At 41.9% G+C, this 19,061-nt stretch overlaps 1 protein-coding gene across 1 annotated transcript in view; it reads right to left on the reverse strand.

Moving 5' to 3' along the window:
- Positions 1-7,885: 7,885 nt before the first annotated feature.
- LOC307267833 (uncharacterized protein) overlaps positions 7,886-19,061 on the reverse strand; it is a 116,411-nt gene continuing 105,235 nt past the window's right edge. Inside the window, exons 13-16 of the mRNA XM_080050261.1 lie at positions 14,853-14,934; positions 14,157-14,269; positions 13,108-13,300; positions 7,886-12,452 (exon numbers count right to left, since the gene is read on the reverse strand). Of these exons, the coding sequence (XP_079906387.1) occupies positions 12,445-12,452; positions 13,108-13,300; positions 14,157-14,269; positions 14,853-14,934 (396 nt within the window). The 3' untranslated portion in view covers positions 7,886-12,444. The remainder of the gene's footprint in view (positions 12,453-13,107; positions 13,301-14,156; positions 14,270-14,852; positions 14,935-19,061) is intronic.

Consider the following 19,061-nt stretch of genomic DNA (forward strand, 5'->3'; position numbering starts at 1 on the left):
AAGTGTCATAAAAGTATGCGATTAATTTAGATTAATTAATCACAGAGCCTGTAATTAATTAGATTAATTTTTTTAATCGCTTGACAGCCCTATTTGAAACGTATCATTTTCCCGCTGCAAGGCCAGAAGTGTGAACGGTTTCACCTGTTAACATGAACCTGAGTAAACCTGTTAACATGAACCTGATTAAACCTGTTAACATGAACCTGATTAAACCTGTTAACATGAACCTGAATAAACCTGTTAACATGAACCTGAATAAACCTGTTAACATGAACCTGAGTAAACCTGTTAACATGAACCTGATTAAACCTGTTAACATGAACCTGATTAAACCTGTTAACATGAACCTGAATAAACCTGTTAACATGAACCTGAGTAAACCTGTTAACATGAACCTGATTAAACCTGTTAACATGAACCTGATTAAACCTGTTAACATGAACCTGAATAAACCTGTTAACATGAACCTGAGTAAACCTGTTAACATGAACCTGAGTAAACCTGTTAACATGAACCTGATTAAACCTGTTAACATGAACCTGATTAAACCTGTTAACATGAACCTGATTAAACCTGTTAACATGAACCTGAGTAAACGCCTATAGAGTGAACAAGGCGTTACAGTCACTAGAGTCAGGGAACTGTTTTTCACAGAGCTCACACTAGTCGGGCTTCTCTCCGGTGTAAACAGGCTTGTGTCTCTTGTGCAACTGCAACTTTACGCACATCCTTCACACTGGTGTCTTTTTTAATCGCTTTAGAAACTGTAACCCCTCCCACATTGGTTGCATTTTTGTGGCTTCTCTCAAGTGTGAATACGCCAGTGGGTCTTGAAATTACTTAAGCGACAGAAAATCTTCTTGCACGGATTACACTGGCAGGGCTTTTCTCCTGTTTGGACATGCTGGTGATCCTTGTAAGTACTCAACAAACTTTCCCACATTGGTCACAATGGTATGGTTTCTCTCCAGTGTCGACGATCATGTGTCTCTTGTAATGAGCTCGTTGGACACTGGTCTGGTTACACTGGTATGGTTTCTCTCTGATCTTTTTACATATGTGACATTGGAATGGTTCAGTATGGTCACATTGGTGTCTTCTGTATAAGCTCTGGGTCCTTGAAATGTCTCCCACATTGGTCACAGTAGTATGGTGTTTCCCCAGTGTGGGTATGTTTGTGTAGCTTGTATGCATTTAGTTGGCTGATGATCATAAATGACCTTGAACACTATTTATGTATAGTTTTTATTTGTGTTAATGCCAGACAGACCTGAAAAGCTGTATTTCCCGAATGGTACAAAATTAAAGTTGAATCTGCTTCACCATCGTCATAATACCGTTATTAATCTTACATGGTGACATACAGTATAATTACATTGTCTGACTGTAAAGATGAAGTGACAGGTTTCCAAGACTGAAAAACAAAACATTTTCATCTCCCACATTGGTCACCTTCTACCAATGACAGAGGAATGTTAGAACACCACTTTAAAGGAGGGATGAAATACAATTTGACATTAAAATGTTTTTTTAATAAGCCTACTTAATATTTGCAGGCCTACAGGCTATTCAATATTGGACAAGGTGTAATGTAGAAACCATTGGTTCTTTAAAAGCACGCCTGTGGCTTCTCAGGTCATCGGAGTGGTTTGAACGAAATGTGACAACAGTTTTTAACTGATTGAAACAGCTGAAGGGTTAACAAAGTAACAAGCAACAGGAACGCTGCTAGTTTGGAGCAGCCTGGCTCAACCATAGACTGGTTAGACTAAGCTAAGGCAACCCAAAGGGGACACGCTGGAAGGAAATGGCATCATGTAATACAGTTGGACTGAAAACTGTATATGCTATCATGAAATAGCTAACTCACGTTGACACAGAAGGACAAAAACAAAGCAGCAAAAATATTGAATTGTTGCTCCTCCCCTTTCTTTCCCATTTGAATGTTTTATTGTTTGTATATTGTAGCAGCTTCTCAGTTCAGGTTTATTGAAGCCCTGTAAAGCTAATTTAGTTTAGCTATTGAGTTTCTTTATACGTTCTCAGTGCCATTGGGGATTAATGCCATTTATGATATTTGAATTGTGATGATTGTTACATAAATGAACAACATTTTGACTATTTGAAATTAGTATAGTTTTGCTGTATTTAAATGTTTTGTTGTGTATTAAATACTTGTAGGTGCTCCGAGGAACTTTCAGTACGCATGACAAAGGCATTAATAAATAATATGTAAAAATAGCATTCTTTGTAGTGATGGTCTCGTTTGCTGCTACATGTAATTTATGATCATCAGAGGAAAAATTTGACTGTTTCAGAAATATTAAAAAGTTCCTCTCAGCACCTTTAAATATACCTAATAAAGGTGGAAACGGGATTTCCCTACACTAAGGGTATGGGTTCGCTTAATGCCAGCTATAAATAGCCTTCCAGTTCACATCCAGTGAGGCGACTGACAAGGCCACATGCTGCCTGGGTCCTCATTATTTTTATGTTAATACCAGTTGGTTTGCATTTTACCTCTGCCTCCTGTCTTTAAAAGGTCCATCCTAACAGAAAGCCATTATATATTTGCGAAAAACTATTTTTCTGCTGGCCCCCTCTGCTACTGAGACGTGTCCCCCAAACTCCTTAAAATGACTGTGCTGCCCACCAGCTCCATAAGGAAACAGCTAAGTACACTTCAAAAATACTTAACTATCTCTACTTCACCTGGGGAATTACACTACTAATGAGTGAAAGAACCTCAGGGTCTTGTTTGCGAGGGAGGGAACAATGGAGCGTGAGATTGGCTGGAGAATTGTGGAGAATTGTGGTGGTTGTGAAAAGAGATCTTAGTCGGAAGGCAAAGCTTTCGATCTATCGGTCAATCTTCATTCCTACCCTCACCCATGCTCATGAAGGCTGGGTAATGACCGAAAAAAACAGATTGCGGGTACCAGCAGCCGAAATGGGTTTTCTCAGCAGGGTGGCTGGAGAGTTACGCGCCCCACACACATCCTACCTCTACTGCGCGTCTACCTCGCGTCTGCGTCTGACTTTTTGTCACAGACAGTGAAATCAACGTAGAGCGAGCACACATCCAACCTCAGACGCACTGCTGAGGCGCGTCGGAGGCACGTCTGCAGCGACGCTCCCCTTCACCTCAGGAGGCTCGCCTATTTTTTTCTGAGAGCAGCGCGTCTCTCTCGCGTCTCTGTGCTTTAACTGATAGAGAAATACTCTGTTGACAGTCATACCAGCAGCATTCACTCTAGTTACACGTTTACCCGGTGTGTTTATTTCAAAATAAAACATCCCTCAGTCGTATACGCGAATAATCCCTTTATTTCACGATTTAATTGTGCAATCAAAATCCGAGGGATTTAAAACCTAATTTTCAATTAGTTCTGGCATTTCATTTTTGGATAAATGACATAGAGATCCAATATAGTGAAGAAATAAAAAAGATCATGATGAGCGCAGTTTTCCGTTGCTCTATCTGTGTCTACGGCCTTCTTCTTCCCCGACCACACACCCCTCTCTCTCTCCCGTATAAATCAGTAAAGTGATTTTTGAAATACTCTGCTGAGAGTCATATTGACTTTATACTGGCAGCTTTCGCTGTAGTTTCACCATTTCCTGGTGTGTCCCCTTCAAAATAAAACTTCCACCAAGCGAAAATATGGCAAAAAAAAAGAAAAAAAATGGCAATGGGGCGCACGGATTACTGTCCAGACTCAATATAAATCATATGCATCATAGATGACATGAAAGAACTTCATTTTTAATGGGAATTATCTATGAAAACTCTATGTAGAAAGATAGGGCTTTTAGAAGCAGCAGCTGCTGAGACGTTGCATGTGTGTCCGAGAAAAGTCCGAGAGAGGCAGCAGTAAGGTAACGCGACGCGCTCCAGAGGTAGACGCAGGATGTGTGTGGGGCGCGTTAGGGTGAGAAGCTCAGTCATTGGTGAGGAACTCGGTGCAGAGCTGTTGCTCCTTTGCATTGAAATTAGCCAGTTGAGGTGGTTGGGACATCTACTAGGGATGCCCACTGGAAGCCGCCTTAGGGAGGTGTTTCAGGCATGCCCAGCTGGAAGGAAGCCTCGGTACAGACCCAGGACAAGGTGGAGAGGTTATAGCTACACACTGACCTGGGAACGCCTCGGGATCCCCCAGTCAGAGCTGGTTGATGTGGCCCGGGAAAGAGAAGTTCAGTGTCCCCTGCTCAAGCTGCTGCCCCCACGACCCGACTCCGGATAAGCGGTAGAAAATGATGATGATGATGATGATGATGATGAGCAAATTGGCAGACCGACTCTTTGCACTCCCTGGCATGGCCCGGGCGCTTACAGTGGCAGATTTTCAATGGGATGTACAATAAGAGGACATTGGAAGCTGGTTATACAGTAAATAACCGATAACTGAGCCTTAATGGAGGAGCTGGGATTTGGAATTATGCTAAACATCATGTTGCCAAATTCCTTGCAGCTTGCCCTCCTGTTACCCTTTGACCCCCACTAATGCCCTCACCAGACTGGAATGACTGCATACATGTTACGTATATGCATTTCAGAATGATTGATGGCTCACATTCACAGCACTGACACAAGCATACTTTGTTTCAGCAACAGGGATTTTTTTCTCACCAACTAACTAAGCTCCAGAAAACTATTTGGGGCTGTCTGATTTATCACTTGGATGTCCTCCTTAAATATATGGAATTTTGACTAGAATGTTGATTCAACTGTTATCCTTTGAGCAATAGTTCAGGGTTGACAGCTTACTAAAGGCATTGTGGGGGGAAAGAGAGTTATCCTTGTGTCATGATCCCGCTTGGGCCCCTTGGCCTTATGTGTGTTTTCCCTTTCACCCTTGTCTGTGTGCTGGTCTAATTGCAGGGGTGGAGCCAGGTGTGCTGGAGTCAATTACCAGCATTCACAGCTGCCTTCAATCATCATCAACTGCTCTACATATACCCGGTCCTACCTTCCAGACACTGCCAGATTGTAGCTTCTGTTTTCATACAGTCAGTTCTCTCTCTTGCTCACCTGTTTACAGCTCCGCTTTTCTTGCATTTTTTCCTGGTTAACCCCTGTTTCTCTGCCACAGTTCTCCCGGCCTGACTCCAGCCACCAGCTCCAGCCCTAGCTCTCCAGCACTACTCCTCGGACCCCTCCTGCCTGCCTGCTCTAGCCTGCTTCCACTCAGCCCCCTGGACTTGCCCCGTTGCTCTCTCCCTGGACCCCCATGCCAGCCAGTTTCGCTCCCCGGATCACGGTCCTAACACCCTGCTGGTTTCTCCTGAAATAAATCATCTTTTACTTATACTGTCTCCGCGCCTGTGTCCTCCAGACCCAACCGTTACACCTTGTCTCCTTTTTACTTTTTGCACTTGCATACAAAGCCATATCAAATGTAGTGTGATGTCTCAGGGAACAAGCTAAATATCTGCACATTTAAGATGCCAAGAGAACTTATCGTCGTATAGTAAGATAGTGGTTAACCGTGCATATCTTCCCTATAAGATGATTCAAATGAACCCTAAATGATACTTTCCCCCTCTCTTCTTTCTGGGACTCTGTCTGTCTGTGTGAAGTTTTGTCCCAGCTGCTGTTGTTGGGGGGGGGGGGTTATTTTGAGAAGTGGACAAAGAGGTTTGGGATGGTTGGCATACCAGCGGACACACACACTCTACCGTGCAACCATCTCGCTATAGATTTATGCGCACACACACACACGCACAAGCACGCACACACACACACACACACACACACACACACACACACACACACACACACACACACACACACACACACACACACACACACACACACACACACACACCAACATGCACTTGTACATGTACTTGCTGGATGATGAGGAGCAGGCTTAGTATTACACTATGCTTAGTTTATCTCATATCTGCCCTATACTGCTTGGTACATGAACAGTCACTGAGCACTTTTACCTTACAGAAATGGTATTCAATGCCCAATCTCATTTTCAATATTTCAATAATCAACAGTCAATACCAGCTTGATAGGAGTAAATTCTCCGGTGTATATCCACAACCCTTTAACAGATCATTGTGTGCTGGCATGCAAGAAAAAAGTTTCCTAAGCTAATTTAAAAATGGAAATGTTGTAATATAATGACGGTGTGAAAAAGAGGGTGTGCTTTGGAAGGCAGGAAAACTAAGGATGAAACTTTTCCTCAGCTGTCCGACATCTGGTCCACTAATACATTCCCTCAGTGTAAATGTGTTTACTGTCAAATCTGTCAGTTGTCCACCAATGGAAAAGACTCTGCTGTTTTCTGGCTGATTCATTATCATATGATATTCATAGCTGGGTCTAAGGGGATCTTAAACAGGATGTGGCGTTGGACTATCAGCTCATTAAAAAAAATGTGTTACTTCCATAACCAACCATCACAACCGATGGCTGATTAGAGGGAGGACACACACACACACACACACATACACACACGGAAATAGAAACAAATAATGAATCAGACCCCTGACTGTATGTGAGGCACTTGCTCCTTTAAATCCAAATGGCTTTTCCCTGTTTTTTTTCTACAGACCCAAAGCCCTTCACTCTGGTCACACAAACATAGCAACAGCTCGACGCAGGGTGCAAGCTAAGGGTCTTGCCAAGGGGCACTTCGACATGTGGTGGGGAGACGGGGGATAGAACCACTGATCTTGCGATCCAGTGGACGACCGCCCTACCCACCTTGCCACAGCTGCCCCATGTCATTATTGATAAGCTGTTGATCTATTGAAATATTACAATTCATTTTTTCAAGCCTAAAGAAGAATTGGTGAAGAAATGTTTAGCATGAAAATTTTTGGGCATGACTGTATATGAACTAAACAAAGAACAAACTCATATCCTAGGCCAGATAGAAAACTCTTGACTGGAATAAAGGGCAAAAAAGATGGATAACTCGGCAACAAGTTGCACATATAAAATAGACCTTGAAGTTGTAACATAATTCAAACCGACATTATATTTTATATATAATGTTTTATACCGTTTTTATCCTATATTGTGTTAATCACAACTTACAACTTTGAGTAGCATCCAGAATCCTAAAGAACAAAATGTGTGAACCACACCGTTATAGCTGCAATTCAACAGTGCTAAACAGTGGCCGTGTGACATCACAAAGGAAGCTGACCCCATCTAGTGGAGGAACGTTGTATCAGCACTCCAAATAGACCCTACTCCCCCAACCGACACCGTTAATGACGTCGCACATGTGTGTGCAGCAACATTTCTTGTATACAAAGTCTATGAGCTGGATATATATTTAAATTGAAGATTTAGATTGAACATTTAGTTTTTGATAGTCTCTCACAGCCAGACCAAACTACAGCTAATAGATAGTAATTTGGATATAACATTTAGATTAAAATGTTTTAATTAACATTTAACATTGACATATTTTTTTTACAAAAAAAGTAAATATCAAAAAGTTCACAAATATTCTGTAAGTCTGATCAAAAGTAACATTAACAATACAGGAAGTATTTTTAAAACGTGCTTATTAATAGGCGCCCCATACTTCCTTGCATCACCACAGAACACAACACAGACCACAAATTAGACAGGTAACATCTCGCCTTACATACCCGTTTACAGAGCCTAGGCTGTGTATTGTCAGCAGATAACTTTTTTTCCAGCAGCACACACAGTACGGACATCTAAGTAACTGATTATGAGGAGACATTCACTGATTTTGACAAAGTGATTCGGACAACAAGTTTATTCTCTAGAATCAAATGCACATGGAGTTGGCTCTGCCCAATAGAAAAAAAACAGCTGGGCACTAATTCCTAATTCGTCTGATATTTTTTGTTGTCTCAAACAGAAGACGGTAGAACAGCAAACGAGAGTTTTAGTCCATTTTTATTTCATGTTCAACAATCACATCACTAATTAACAAGTAATCACAATAAACACTTTTTTTTTCTAACCGAAAAATAAATTTCAAATGAATGAAAAACAACAACAAAAATAGTAATAATAATAATAATAAAAGCACGAAAAAAAACAAAAACAATGAGGAGGTTCTGCAAATGACATAGTAAGTCTACCTAAACACATCCCATTGTAGATTTTTCAGCATGCTATGCAGGTATACAGTAGGTGTTGATTAGCTGGTGTTAACACTTTGCATCAGCGGCGGTACATGTAGCTCCTTATTGGATACATTTACTGAGGAGCATTTCTTACGCAAAAAGCCAAACCACTGACTAGCACAGTTAGTCTTCTTTATAACCTTTGACAAAAGATGTGTTAGGGGTTCTCCGGGGCATGTCTCTCCTTTTGTGTAGTGCCATACGGTCTAACAGCCCACATGTTGTGATATGCAGTACTCCCAAATGTACAGGCCTTTAATAAACCTCAACCTCTAAAATGAGTGCCGGCTTTCCTGATAAATCCATTCGCTTCAATCCCGTTCAGTTTTTCAGTTGTGTCTATCAGATGAATTTGCAGAGGTCCCCGTGTCCCGTTTTTCTTTACAGGCTGGTCACAACATTATTCTCATCCCTTAAGACTGGGCCTATAGTGGGCATGATTTAAAAACAAGCGTGCAGGCATAATTGTGCATTAAAAAAAATGACTCAAAGCTGTATATCTCTCAACATTCCCTAAATCAAGCCAATGTAAAAATGATTTATTGAGATTTTATTTTGGAAAGACTTTCTTATACGTGTGGTATTGTGTTAGGATCCCGCCTGCTTTAAGCACATCCTTGGAAGTGTACTCCAGGACAACAGTTGGAACACAACTATAAATACATATACACAAGTGTTGTTGTCTTTTTAGTACAATATATCTTCAAAGACATTCTTTCACTTCATTGGCCCCCTTTCTAATAAATTCAATGTGTCCTACTACTAATAATAATCAGAAGAATTGTCATAAAAGACAGAAATATTTCCACCCCGTTAGAACCATTCAAAGGTTACACTTGTTCTGATCAGCCCCTACCACAATATGCTGCTGCTGTGTTGTCATTTGTTCTAATTTTTTGTTGTTGTTGTTGGGGGCCTTAAAGAGTGTATTAACAATAATATATCTATATACATCTGTGTGCAATCTCTTAAGTAAGTGGTAAGTAAAAACACTGGCCTAAAAAGCAAAGCTAATTTTTAAAACACAGTTGTGGACAGGCACAAGGACAAATGTATCAATAGGCGACAACTGTGGCAATGATCAAAGCAAGCAATTCAACTCACGCAATGACAGCACTTCCTTAAGCAACATCATCCGACACCTCAACTGGTAGAGAAGTCCTCCAAACATTACCACCAAAGGCTTTATTCTTCTTCTATGCCATTTAAAAAGGGAGTCCAATACAAACTAAGCAATGCCTGAACTCCAACTGAACTGTGTTTCATGATTGAATGGTGTGGTGAAATTGAGGGGCACTTTCATTCGCCTTATTGCTTTATGTTCCTGTCATCAGTCAAAGGCTCATTCATAATTAAGTCATTTATAAGATCACATGTTCATTAGAGAGGGGGGGGGGTGATTTATGTGTTAAATTAATACCACCACTCCCATCCCAGTGAGCCCTTTTTGATATGTTCAAACATTAAAAGGTGCAATTTAGTCAAATTATTCATGATTTTAAAATTACATTTGAATAAAAAAAGCTCAATCGCGTGGTCTGTAGGGGGCAGTCAATGATTTGCTATGATCTTAATTTTTTTAAATAATAATTTATTTAAACATTTATAAAAGAAAAAAAGATTGCCAGGGCGTTTGCCTTCATCCCACTTCATATCAATTCAAATGTTTTATTTTGAAACTTAATAAAAAAGAAAAAGATAAGTGTTTTAATCCTGTGTTTGTTCTATGCGTAATGAATAGAGCATGGTTATTGAACAGGAATGTGTCCGTATCTTAAAAGTCAGACCCAAAATGGTGTCTTTAAATGAAGAAGAAAAAGGGAATAGTGGACTTACATTCATAAGATGGACAGATCTAAATATGCAGGCCAATGCTGCTCCACAAAAGGCCATTTTGTATGCTAACAAACTTATGTCAGGGTGAGAATAATGTGTCTGTTTTGTGTTAAGACATCCACACACATATGTATGATTCCAGTTATAGTGTACTTTAAAGTGAGCATGTCTAATAGTAATGAGCAGAGTCAATCGCACTAGGTCAAAGCTTTTTTTGAGGCTGCTATATCACAGAAAAACAACTGAACTTTTGTTAATAATACCAATCCTCGACTAGCCCCAGAGATGTACACATGCTACCAAACCACAACAACCGCTTAAGCTTTTTAATCCATCTCCCAAACATAATGCCACCATCCTCCATAGAAACAACCTGTAGTGGGACAACAACCATGACTATACACAACTAACCCAGGACAGTTTTTCTTTTACAAAATGTCCTTTAAATAGCAATACCAGGTATGCTTTTATCACCTACGATAGCAGTTTTAGGTGCGTCTTCACTTTGTTTCCTGTCATTTTCAGGTTTGAGAAAAAAGACAGGAGGCACATAACAAGACAAACGGCTGCTATTTGAATGTAGAGACATTTCCTATCACAACATCTAACTCATCGCCCCTCTAGACTCACGCTCTCCATGACAGCCTCTCTTCCTCCGTCACATTTAGAAGAAAAAATAAACTTTCCCGTTCTGACATATCTGGCTACATGTAACCATCCATTTAAAAAAAAAAAAAAATTCTACAACCTTCTAGCGACAAAACACCTTCCTCACTTCCCTTTCGTCTCTCTGAACAATAGTCTCCCCCTTAAACTGTCTGTCTTGGTTTGCAAAAAAACCTGTCTGTGTGCGTAGTAAAAATGCTGCCCGCTGTATTGCTTCCACAATAAATAAATAAAACTAGGAGGAAAAAGGAAAAATAATAATTAAAAAAAAAAGAAACTGAGAAATACGGAAATAAGATCCGAAAACAGAACACACAAGAAGCTGATTTTTTTTACACAATGTTTTTGTCACTCAAACACATCATCACAAAACACAGAAGAGAATAGAGAGTTTTTAAAACAGCCTAACATGTTGTTTTTTTCCAAACAGCCTACTTTGTTGTCTAGCTAGTTTTTGTTTTGTCAGCTTTGTTTCTTTATGGTAAGCGAATAGTGAAGAGGAGATGGACAATGAACTAGTCACAAGGGTTAAGAGAAGCTACGGTGTGTGTGTGGGTTTTAACAGGCAGCTGTAGGTTCGAGTCCGAGAGGGGTTTTTTCACACTTCCAAAATGATGAATGAATGATGCTGCTACTTGGCATGTGGAGAGGTGAGATATTGCAGGGGAGTTTAGAGTCCACCGTTAGTCAGGCTGTAGGGTGAAGAGGATCAGAGCAACAAAACAAACAAACACTGATTTCAGGTCAGCCAGCTCGGAGAAGACCGTTTGAAAAAAAAAAAATGAAAACCTTACCCTAGCCTTACATTTCCACTAGATTCCTATCTAGGCCCAAGCTAAGTCTATCCAGTCACTTTAGCCACAACATAGGAGGGTTAGGGCTGGTCGACCATGGCGCGTTATGGTGGGGTCAGAGGTGATAGAAGCAAGAGGCATGAGAATAATAGAAGGTTTACACTGTAGTGGTGGATCTATTGGATGATTCAAAATATTTGCAATGGTAGATTTAAAGGTGCACTATGCAGTTTCAAGGGGAAGGGTTTTTTTTTTATTTTTTTACATCTGCAGAGCCTGAATCCAGCAAAACTATCAAGACAACGCAAACGCAGCCAGTGGGATTCCGGGGTTCATTTACAAAACCTATTTTCTCCACGTGCAAATTCTAAGTATTGAGTAGTTCTATCTTCACAACTCAAAAACAAAATGATTTTTGAAGCACCTGGAACCAAATGTAAGACAACAACAACAGTAAAACGCTAACTTTTAAGGTAGCTTTTCTAACTTCAAACAGCGTTCCAAGGGATCCAATTGTTTTCTGTGAGAAAGGTTTTTAGTTTATTCAGTTATGAGAATATATATTTAGAATAATAAATGTTCACTTCTCTGACACACCCAAAGTTACATAGTGCACCTTTAAGATCAAAACCCTTTTTCTTTTTTTTTCCCGAGCTTGTTGGGGGCTGAGGAAAAGTTCAGGATTCCTTTTTAAAAGGAGCCGGCTGGAGCCAAGGATTGCATGAGGGAGACACTGCGAGGGGTGGGTTGGTTGGTTGGTGGTTTTGGTGTGGTTTGTCTTCCTGGGGGGGGGGCAGCCAGGTTATAATGTCAGCGCCGTGGTCCGTACGAGAGCGAGCATTCCCCGCAGACGTTGAGCTTCAACCACTCAATCTGCAGCAGAGAGGGGGGGAGAGAGAGAGAGAGAAAGAGAGAAAGAGAGAGAAAATATAGATGTTGAGCAGTGGGGAGCAGGTGTTGTAGATGGAGAGATGGGTGTGGAGATGGAGAGGAGGACAGAGGGATAGAAGAATTAGATGCCTGCAAGATAAAGAGGTCGAAAGATGAAATGATGTGATCAGGTGCTTTGGACAACAATGATGAATAGAGAGAACAAACAAGACATGCACACAGACACAGCACACTCCCAAAAGGCTTCATGATGAACAACACTGAGAAACAAACACTGCAAGCACATTTATAACACTGTATGCAAAGTGCACTGTAAAAATGAAAAAGTTAAACATTTCAACTGTTTTCACTAGACTTATCAGTTTTAAGGAACAGAAGAGAGGGCCAGCAGAGAAACGGGTTTTTTTTATCCACATATATGAATGCTATCCTCAGAAATAAAAAAACGCTCAATGGGACGCTAAATTTAGGATTATTTCACTGTGGACTGATACGATGCACAGCACTGACGGACAGCCGTTTATTTTTGCACTTTTCTGAAGTGTAATAGCTGCGGCTCTAATTACACATGAATGATAAGTTATCTCAACTAAAGACATTTAGTTGGCTCAAATGTAGTCAGTTTTCCTTATCATATATCTAGTAATAGGCAGTTGCCTGGAAATGTTGGGTTTTCTTAACTTTTTCATTTTTACACTGTGTCAGATGCCAGAGGGCAGTGTGGGCTTAGGAATCAGACCCTGATCTGACAGCAGATGAGGCCGGCGCACACACACACACTTACTTGTCTCTGGGATGAGCACATCCAGAGCCTGGGTCTCCCGGAGGCCCTCACTCTCACAGGGAGCCCCCTCCTTCAGCCCATTCTCCTGGGTAGAGGGGCTCCCACCCTGCCCTGGCTCGGAGCCTGGGGCCGGGGCCGTGTTGCCACCCAGGGGAGTCTCATTCCCCTCTGTGGTCTCCTGGGCCCCCTCAGCCTAAAAACACAAAGCAGGGCGTGTCAAACGCTGGGGGTGCACAACCTGGCTTACTTTTTAAAATCAGAATGCAGTTCTGTTTGCGTTTTTTTTCTTTTCTTTTTTTTTTTACAAATAATTCTGGTAGACATTTTGTGACTGTAAGAAGACTAAAGGCCTTTGCACACCGGGCGCGACGCGAATAAACGCAACGTAAAAGCGAATGTTTTGAAATGTGAATTTTGTCGCGTCCCACTTTAGAAGCGACGTCCCAGAAAAATGGAACTCAGCGCGAAAAAATAAAAAACGCAAATTCGCGATGCGAAATGACGGCGCTGGTGTGGAAGCTTGTATTGACTCTGTATACGTTCGTTAATAAACGGATTAATCGCACGAATAAAACGCGCCCGGTGTGCAAAGGCCTTAAGGTGGAGGGTGAATAGAAGGAACCGAGTCAGCAGTACCTTCCTTCACGCGACCATCTTCTAATGAAAGGTATCACACATGCACCATCTAGATGTTTTGATAGGTAAGGTTTGACAGCATTAGGTAGAACCATTTTCAAACTCAAGTCATAATGCTCCATAACTGGTGCATAGGTAGTTGCTGTGTTTGAATTCAAATGGTGTAGTCTGGCCCCGTCAACCAATTGGTATGCACCGCTTCCAATAATGAGACAGTGTCCCCAGTATGCGCGCACACACACACACACACACACACACACACACACACACACACACACACACACACACACACACACACACACACACACACACACACACACACACACACACACACACACACACACACACACACACACACACACACACACACACACACACACACAAACAAGTTGTTTCGTGCTTGATGATCTCACCTTGATGTCTTCTCCCCCAGGTAAATGGCTGACGTTGTCCGTGGATCCTCCTTTGGACTGAGCCTTTTCCCTAAAGCTGACTTTGTGGGACTCGACCTTGGCCACGCCCCCGCCTGCAGCACAGGGATAGTCAGTGTTGAATGATGATGAAGCACAAGCACACATGGACAGCAGCTCACGCATTCATGAGCAGGTGCCAAACAGAGACAGCCTCTAAACTAAGCTGTGAACCGTTTTTCTTTAAGCCAAGTCAGTTAGCAAATCTTGAGTTCATATTATAAATGTTGCTGGAGTTACGTATGCTTTTGATACCAGTGATAGTGTGTTCCAAATTGATAAAATAATTAGAATAAAGTGAACCTTTGGTGCTTTCTACAAATGCAAAGACACTCAATTGCCGATTCGATTGCATTGTACTGGAAAATAATTTCTACTGATTGGTTCAATCTCACTATATAAATGATGGACAAAGTTGAAACTGGTCAAAACTACATTTCCCGGGGGCGCCCTTAGCTCAGTTGGTAGGGCGTCCCCCCCATGGGCCTCGGCCAGCAGCGGAACCGGGTTCGATTCCAGCCCGCGGTCATTCTCTGCATGTCACTCCCCTCTCTGCCCCATTTCAACTCTGTCTCTACACTATCAATAAAGCATAAAAATGCCAATAAAAAATATTTAAAAAAAAAATTCCCAGCTCACCAGGCTTGTGCTTGATGTTGTCCTTGGAGCCGCACTTTGACGTCACCTTACTCAGGTCCACCTTCTTGTTGAGTATCTGCACCTGTGGAATGTCACACAGACAGGCTCTTTATTAGGAGGGTTTTAAACACAGCACGGAGGAATGGGTCCCTTCACGGTTTCATTTTATAAGGGGCACCATTAACACCATGACACACCACCATCCAGGATGAGCTGTGCTGTGCTCCAAAAGACAATGAGACCGATCTAGTGCACTGTAAAAAATGTAAAAGTGCGAAAGCTTAAATGTTCAACTTTCACTAGATTTCTGAGGCTTAAACTGAAAGAAGGAAAACGACCTACCTTTGAGTCGACTTATTATCTTTTGTTTACTTAAGATAATTTATTACTACTACTACTAATGTATTTTGAGTTCTACATACTAAGACTTAAGCAAAAATGTTGCCAACTTGTTAATTCCTGTTCAGAACGTTTGTTATTTGCAGGGCAGATAATAATAAGTTGGCACAACACAGTTATTGTTTGAAATTCTTAGTAGGCTACGTAGAACTCAATACGTAAGGTTTTTTAAATATGAAAAATACAGTTTCGTAACATATGGATGATAAGTTATGTCAACAAATGATAAATAGTTACAAATACAAGCAGTTTTTCCTTATAGCTTAAGAATTTTAGTTGACCTTAAAACTAAAAAAAATATGTTTCACTGGGTTGTGTAGTTGAATCAGATGTGTTTAAGACAGGATGGTTCACCCTGGTACAGAGAAAAGAAAGAAGCTCCAGACAGAATTATTTCAAGACACCAGAAATCCCAGGCTGTGTTTGGAAAGCCATACTAACGTCCTCCCTCCTACATACTCAACATCTATATACTACATACTTAAAGATCGATTGTGTATGCGAGGTGCATAGAAACATTCACACTGAAGTATACTCAAGCAATATACTCAAAAGAATTTCTTCTTCTTCTTATAAGATTCCGTCCGTTTAGAAGCTGTTAAGTGTATTACCGTCCTCCACAGGTTAAATGATGAACTAGATTTTTACACACAGTCCTGTGTTGTGCAAGAAATGCAGAATTGTAAATAAAGTATAAAAAAAAAAACCTTTCTTGTCATTTGATAAGACACAATGCATTGTGGGGAGGTCAAGTAGGTAAAGTATCCAATCGATCCATACCCAAAATCTTCCCGGAAGTTAGTACTCATCCGGGCAATTCTCGCATACCCAAACTCGCATACCCAAACGGTCACATACTCAAATTGAAGTCAAAATGAGTATGAGTAGGACGTTAGTATGGCTTTCCGAACACAGCCCCAGTGTTACCTCTCCGTGGTGAATGAAACAGACTGATTGAACAGACAGAGCCAATGGGCAGCCAGTGGTGCTTGTTTGTTCCACTTGATTATTCGTTTAGTATGTTAGTGACAGACAGGAGAACACAGGAGGAGCTTGAGGAAGAAAGGGGGGCTGTGAAGCAGGTTCTGGGAAAAGGGCTGCTACGTCAGGGTTGCTAGCATGCTGTCCAATCATTCCTTCAACTCCCATGGGCGCTAAATGTTGGTGGCCGTAAGCACTGTGGCGTGATATGTTTTAATGGCTGACACCTTTCATTTTCTATAAAAACGTAGTGATTTTGGTGCTGATAAGGACTGACAACTATTTAGCTGATACGTTTTCCATTTTTAGGAACTAAAAAGAGATGAAAACATAACATTTCATCTCACTCTTTCGGTCCTTCTATCCTTTTCGTCAGGTCAAATTTGGTTGACTGGTTGTCCCGATTGAATATGAGCTCTAGCTGTGGGTACTTACATTCCCTCCACCGGGAACATGCTTCATATTGTCCTTGGAGCCCAAGCGTGAGGTGACGTGGCTGAAGTCCACCTTTTTGTAGACTATGTGAACCTATACGGACACAGCATAGCAAGCAAGAGTGGGACAGGAGAGCGATGGAGGAGGAAGGGGGGAATCCCATGAGGAAAGAGGTAGAGAATTAAAGAGAGGATAAAAAAAGACAAGAGTGGAGGAGAAGAAGTCACCATCACAGGCAGGGTTAGAAAGGAGAAGATAGGAGGGCAGGAGCCAGGTTCACCAGGGCTAAATCCAACATGGCTACCGAATGTTTGAACTATTGTGTGTGGGCAGTGGAGCCGTCTGATGTGGGGTGTGTTAACATTTCAGTAATGGTATGGGGAACGCTACCCTGGAGAGCTTCCCGTTGATTTCTCTCCCGCAGATCAGCTTGTCATTTCTCCAATCACAGTGGGGAGGAATCCGGCCCAAAAATGACAGGACCATTTAGGGCCCTGCGTTCACAGCTAAAGTGTGTTCTTCATAGTGGAAGGCAGCTTCTGATTGGTTCATGTAGTTGTTAATCTAGCCTCTTGAGATAGATATATCTCACACGCTTATTCGTCCATCAATGTTGACGTCTTCGACTGCATTGAATATGTTCTATATAACAGATCCAACTGCAAGAACCAATCAGGGGCTGCCTTCAACTAAAGGATGGAAAGTGGGGAGGGGTCCGGTCTGACTGCTCTTCCCCACAGAGATTGGAGAAAGTCCAGACTGGTCTCGCCCAGACTAGGAGAACGCCACACAGGAAGCGTTTTAGTTAGCACACTGTACAGTACTTGTTTCAGTCAACACACAGCACTTGAACATACAGTTAATGCAACACAACATGGTATGTGTCCCTGTGGAGGAGAATATTAACACACACTCACAAAGGCAACATTAATATACTGTCGTTATGTGACAGGTTAGACTGCTACTGTGGACATAACAAACCAAAGCTTACACAGTAGTTGGTCTGAACAATTATAGGAAAACGTATTCGATCTCACACACACACATACACCACTCCACACAGTCACAGATCTGTCAGCTGAGGGCCACTGCCCAGTGCAGTAACATAAATGCTGATCCCAGATCCTGGAAGTAGGGTAGAAAACCTGGTAGCTTCAATTGGGTGCATGATTAACGGTCACATATTATGCTTATGTTCAGGTTCAAAATTGTAATTTGGGTTTCTATAACAAACTGTTTTCATGGTGTAGTGTCCAAAAAGCCTTTATATTTCTCACAGTGGCAGTGCGGAATCTCCTTTTTTCTGCCTCTGTCTGAAACGCTCCATTTAAGAGCCTGTCTCTTTATGCCTAGCCTTCCAGAAAGCCCAGTCTGCTCTGATTGGTCCTGAATCTAATACTCTTTTCCCACCAAAATTAGCAGGTCGTTGCTGCTTAACATGACAGTTGTCCCTTTTCCTACTGCCAGCAGACCCCGCTCTGATCTCCAGCTGTGCAGTGAAGTGAACAGAGAGAGAGAGAGAGAGAGAGAGAGAGAGAGAGAGAGAGAGAGAGAGAGAGAGAGACCCTGTTTCCACCTGGCATTAATATGTGGTTCTGAGGAATCCGATCGTTATATGTAAATGTGATATGCTTGTTCACACCTGGCCTTAACAATGCGTCTTCTATGCGCGTTTGCGATCCGGATTCGAATTCCCCGCGCTATATGGAAATCAGCTCGTACATCATTTCCGCTTATACTGTTGTTTTTAAGCGGCGGGGGCAGCAGTGCCCCGCCCTTGCCTAGTCTGCCGGAAATAAAAGAAGAAGAAGAAGTGTTGACCATCCACGACCATAGACATTATAAATTCCTTTGGTCACCTCGGCAAGAGTCTTGTGTTTTGGCGAAAATGTGAGCACAGCACTGTTTATTGTGTGGTGTTTTCCTCGTCAATAAATTAATCACTTGGTTACACTGTGTCCCACTGCGTAGCTGCCGCAGCCAGCACTGTTCGCTCACTGTCTCTATTATGAGTTGCACCGAGCCGTCTCTGTGTGTTTACGCCATAGTAGTAAATACACGCTCACAACAACACGGGGGGAATAAATAAAAAAGCGGCTGGTTTGACCGAGCAAAAACGAGAGACCGCTGGCTTGACCACAGTTGGTCGAAAGAATCATTTCCGCCTTGTAGTCACGTCGGCTAGAGTGAAGAGAGTCAGTGTGTTTTGGCGAAAATGTGAGCGCGGCACTGTTTATTGTGGTGTTTTTCCTCGTCATTAAATGAATCAGTTGGCTACACTGTGTCCCACTGCTACGATGTCACGAAGCTGCCGCAGCCAGCGCTGTTCGCTCACTGTCTCTATCAGTTGCACCGAGCCGTCTCTGTGCTCTCAACAACACGGGGGGAATAAAT

This window comes from Ammodytes marinus, assembly GCF_949987685.1.
Source record: "Ammodytes marinus genome assembly, chromosome: 21".
Taxonomy (NCBI): Eukaryota; Metazoa; Chordata; class Actinopteri; order Uranoscopiformes; family Ammodytidae; genus Ammodytes; species Ammodytes marinus.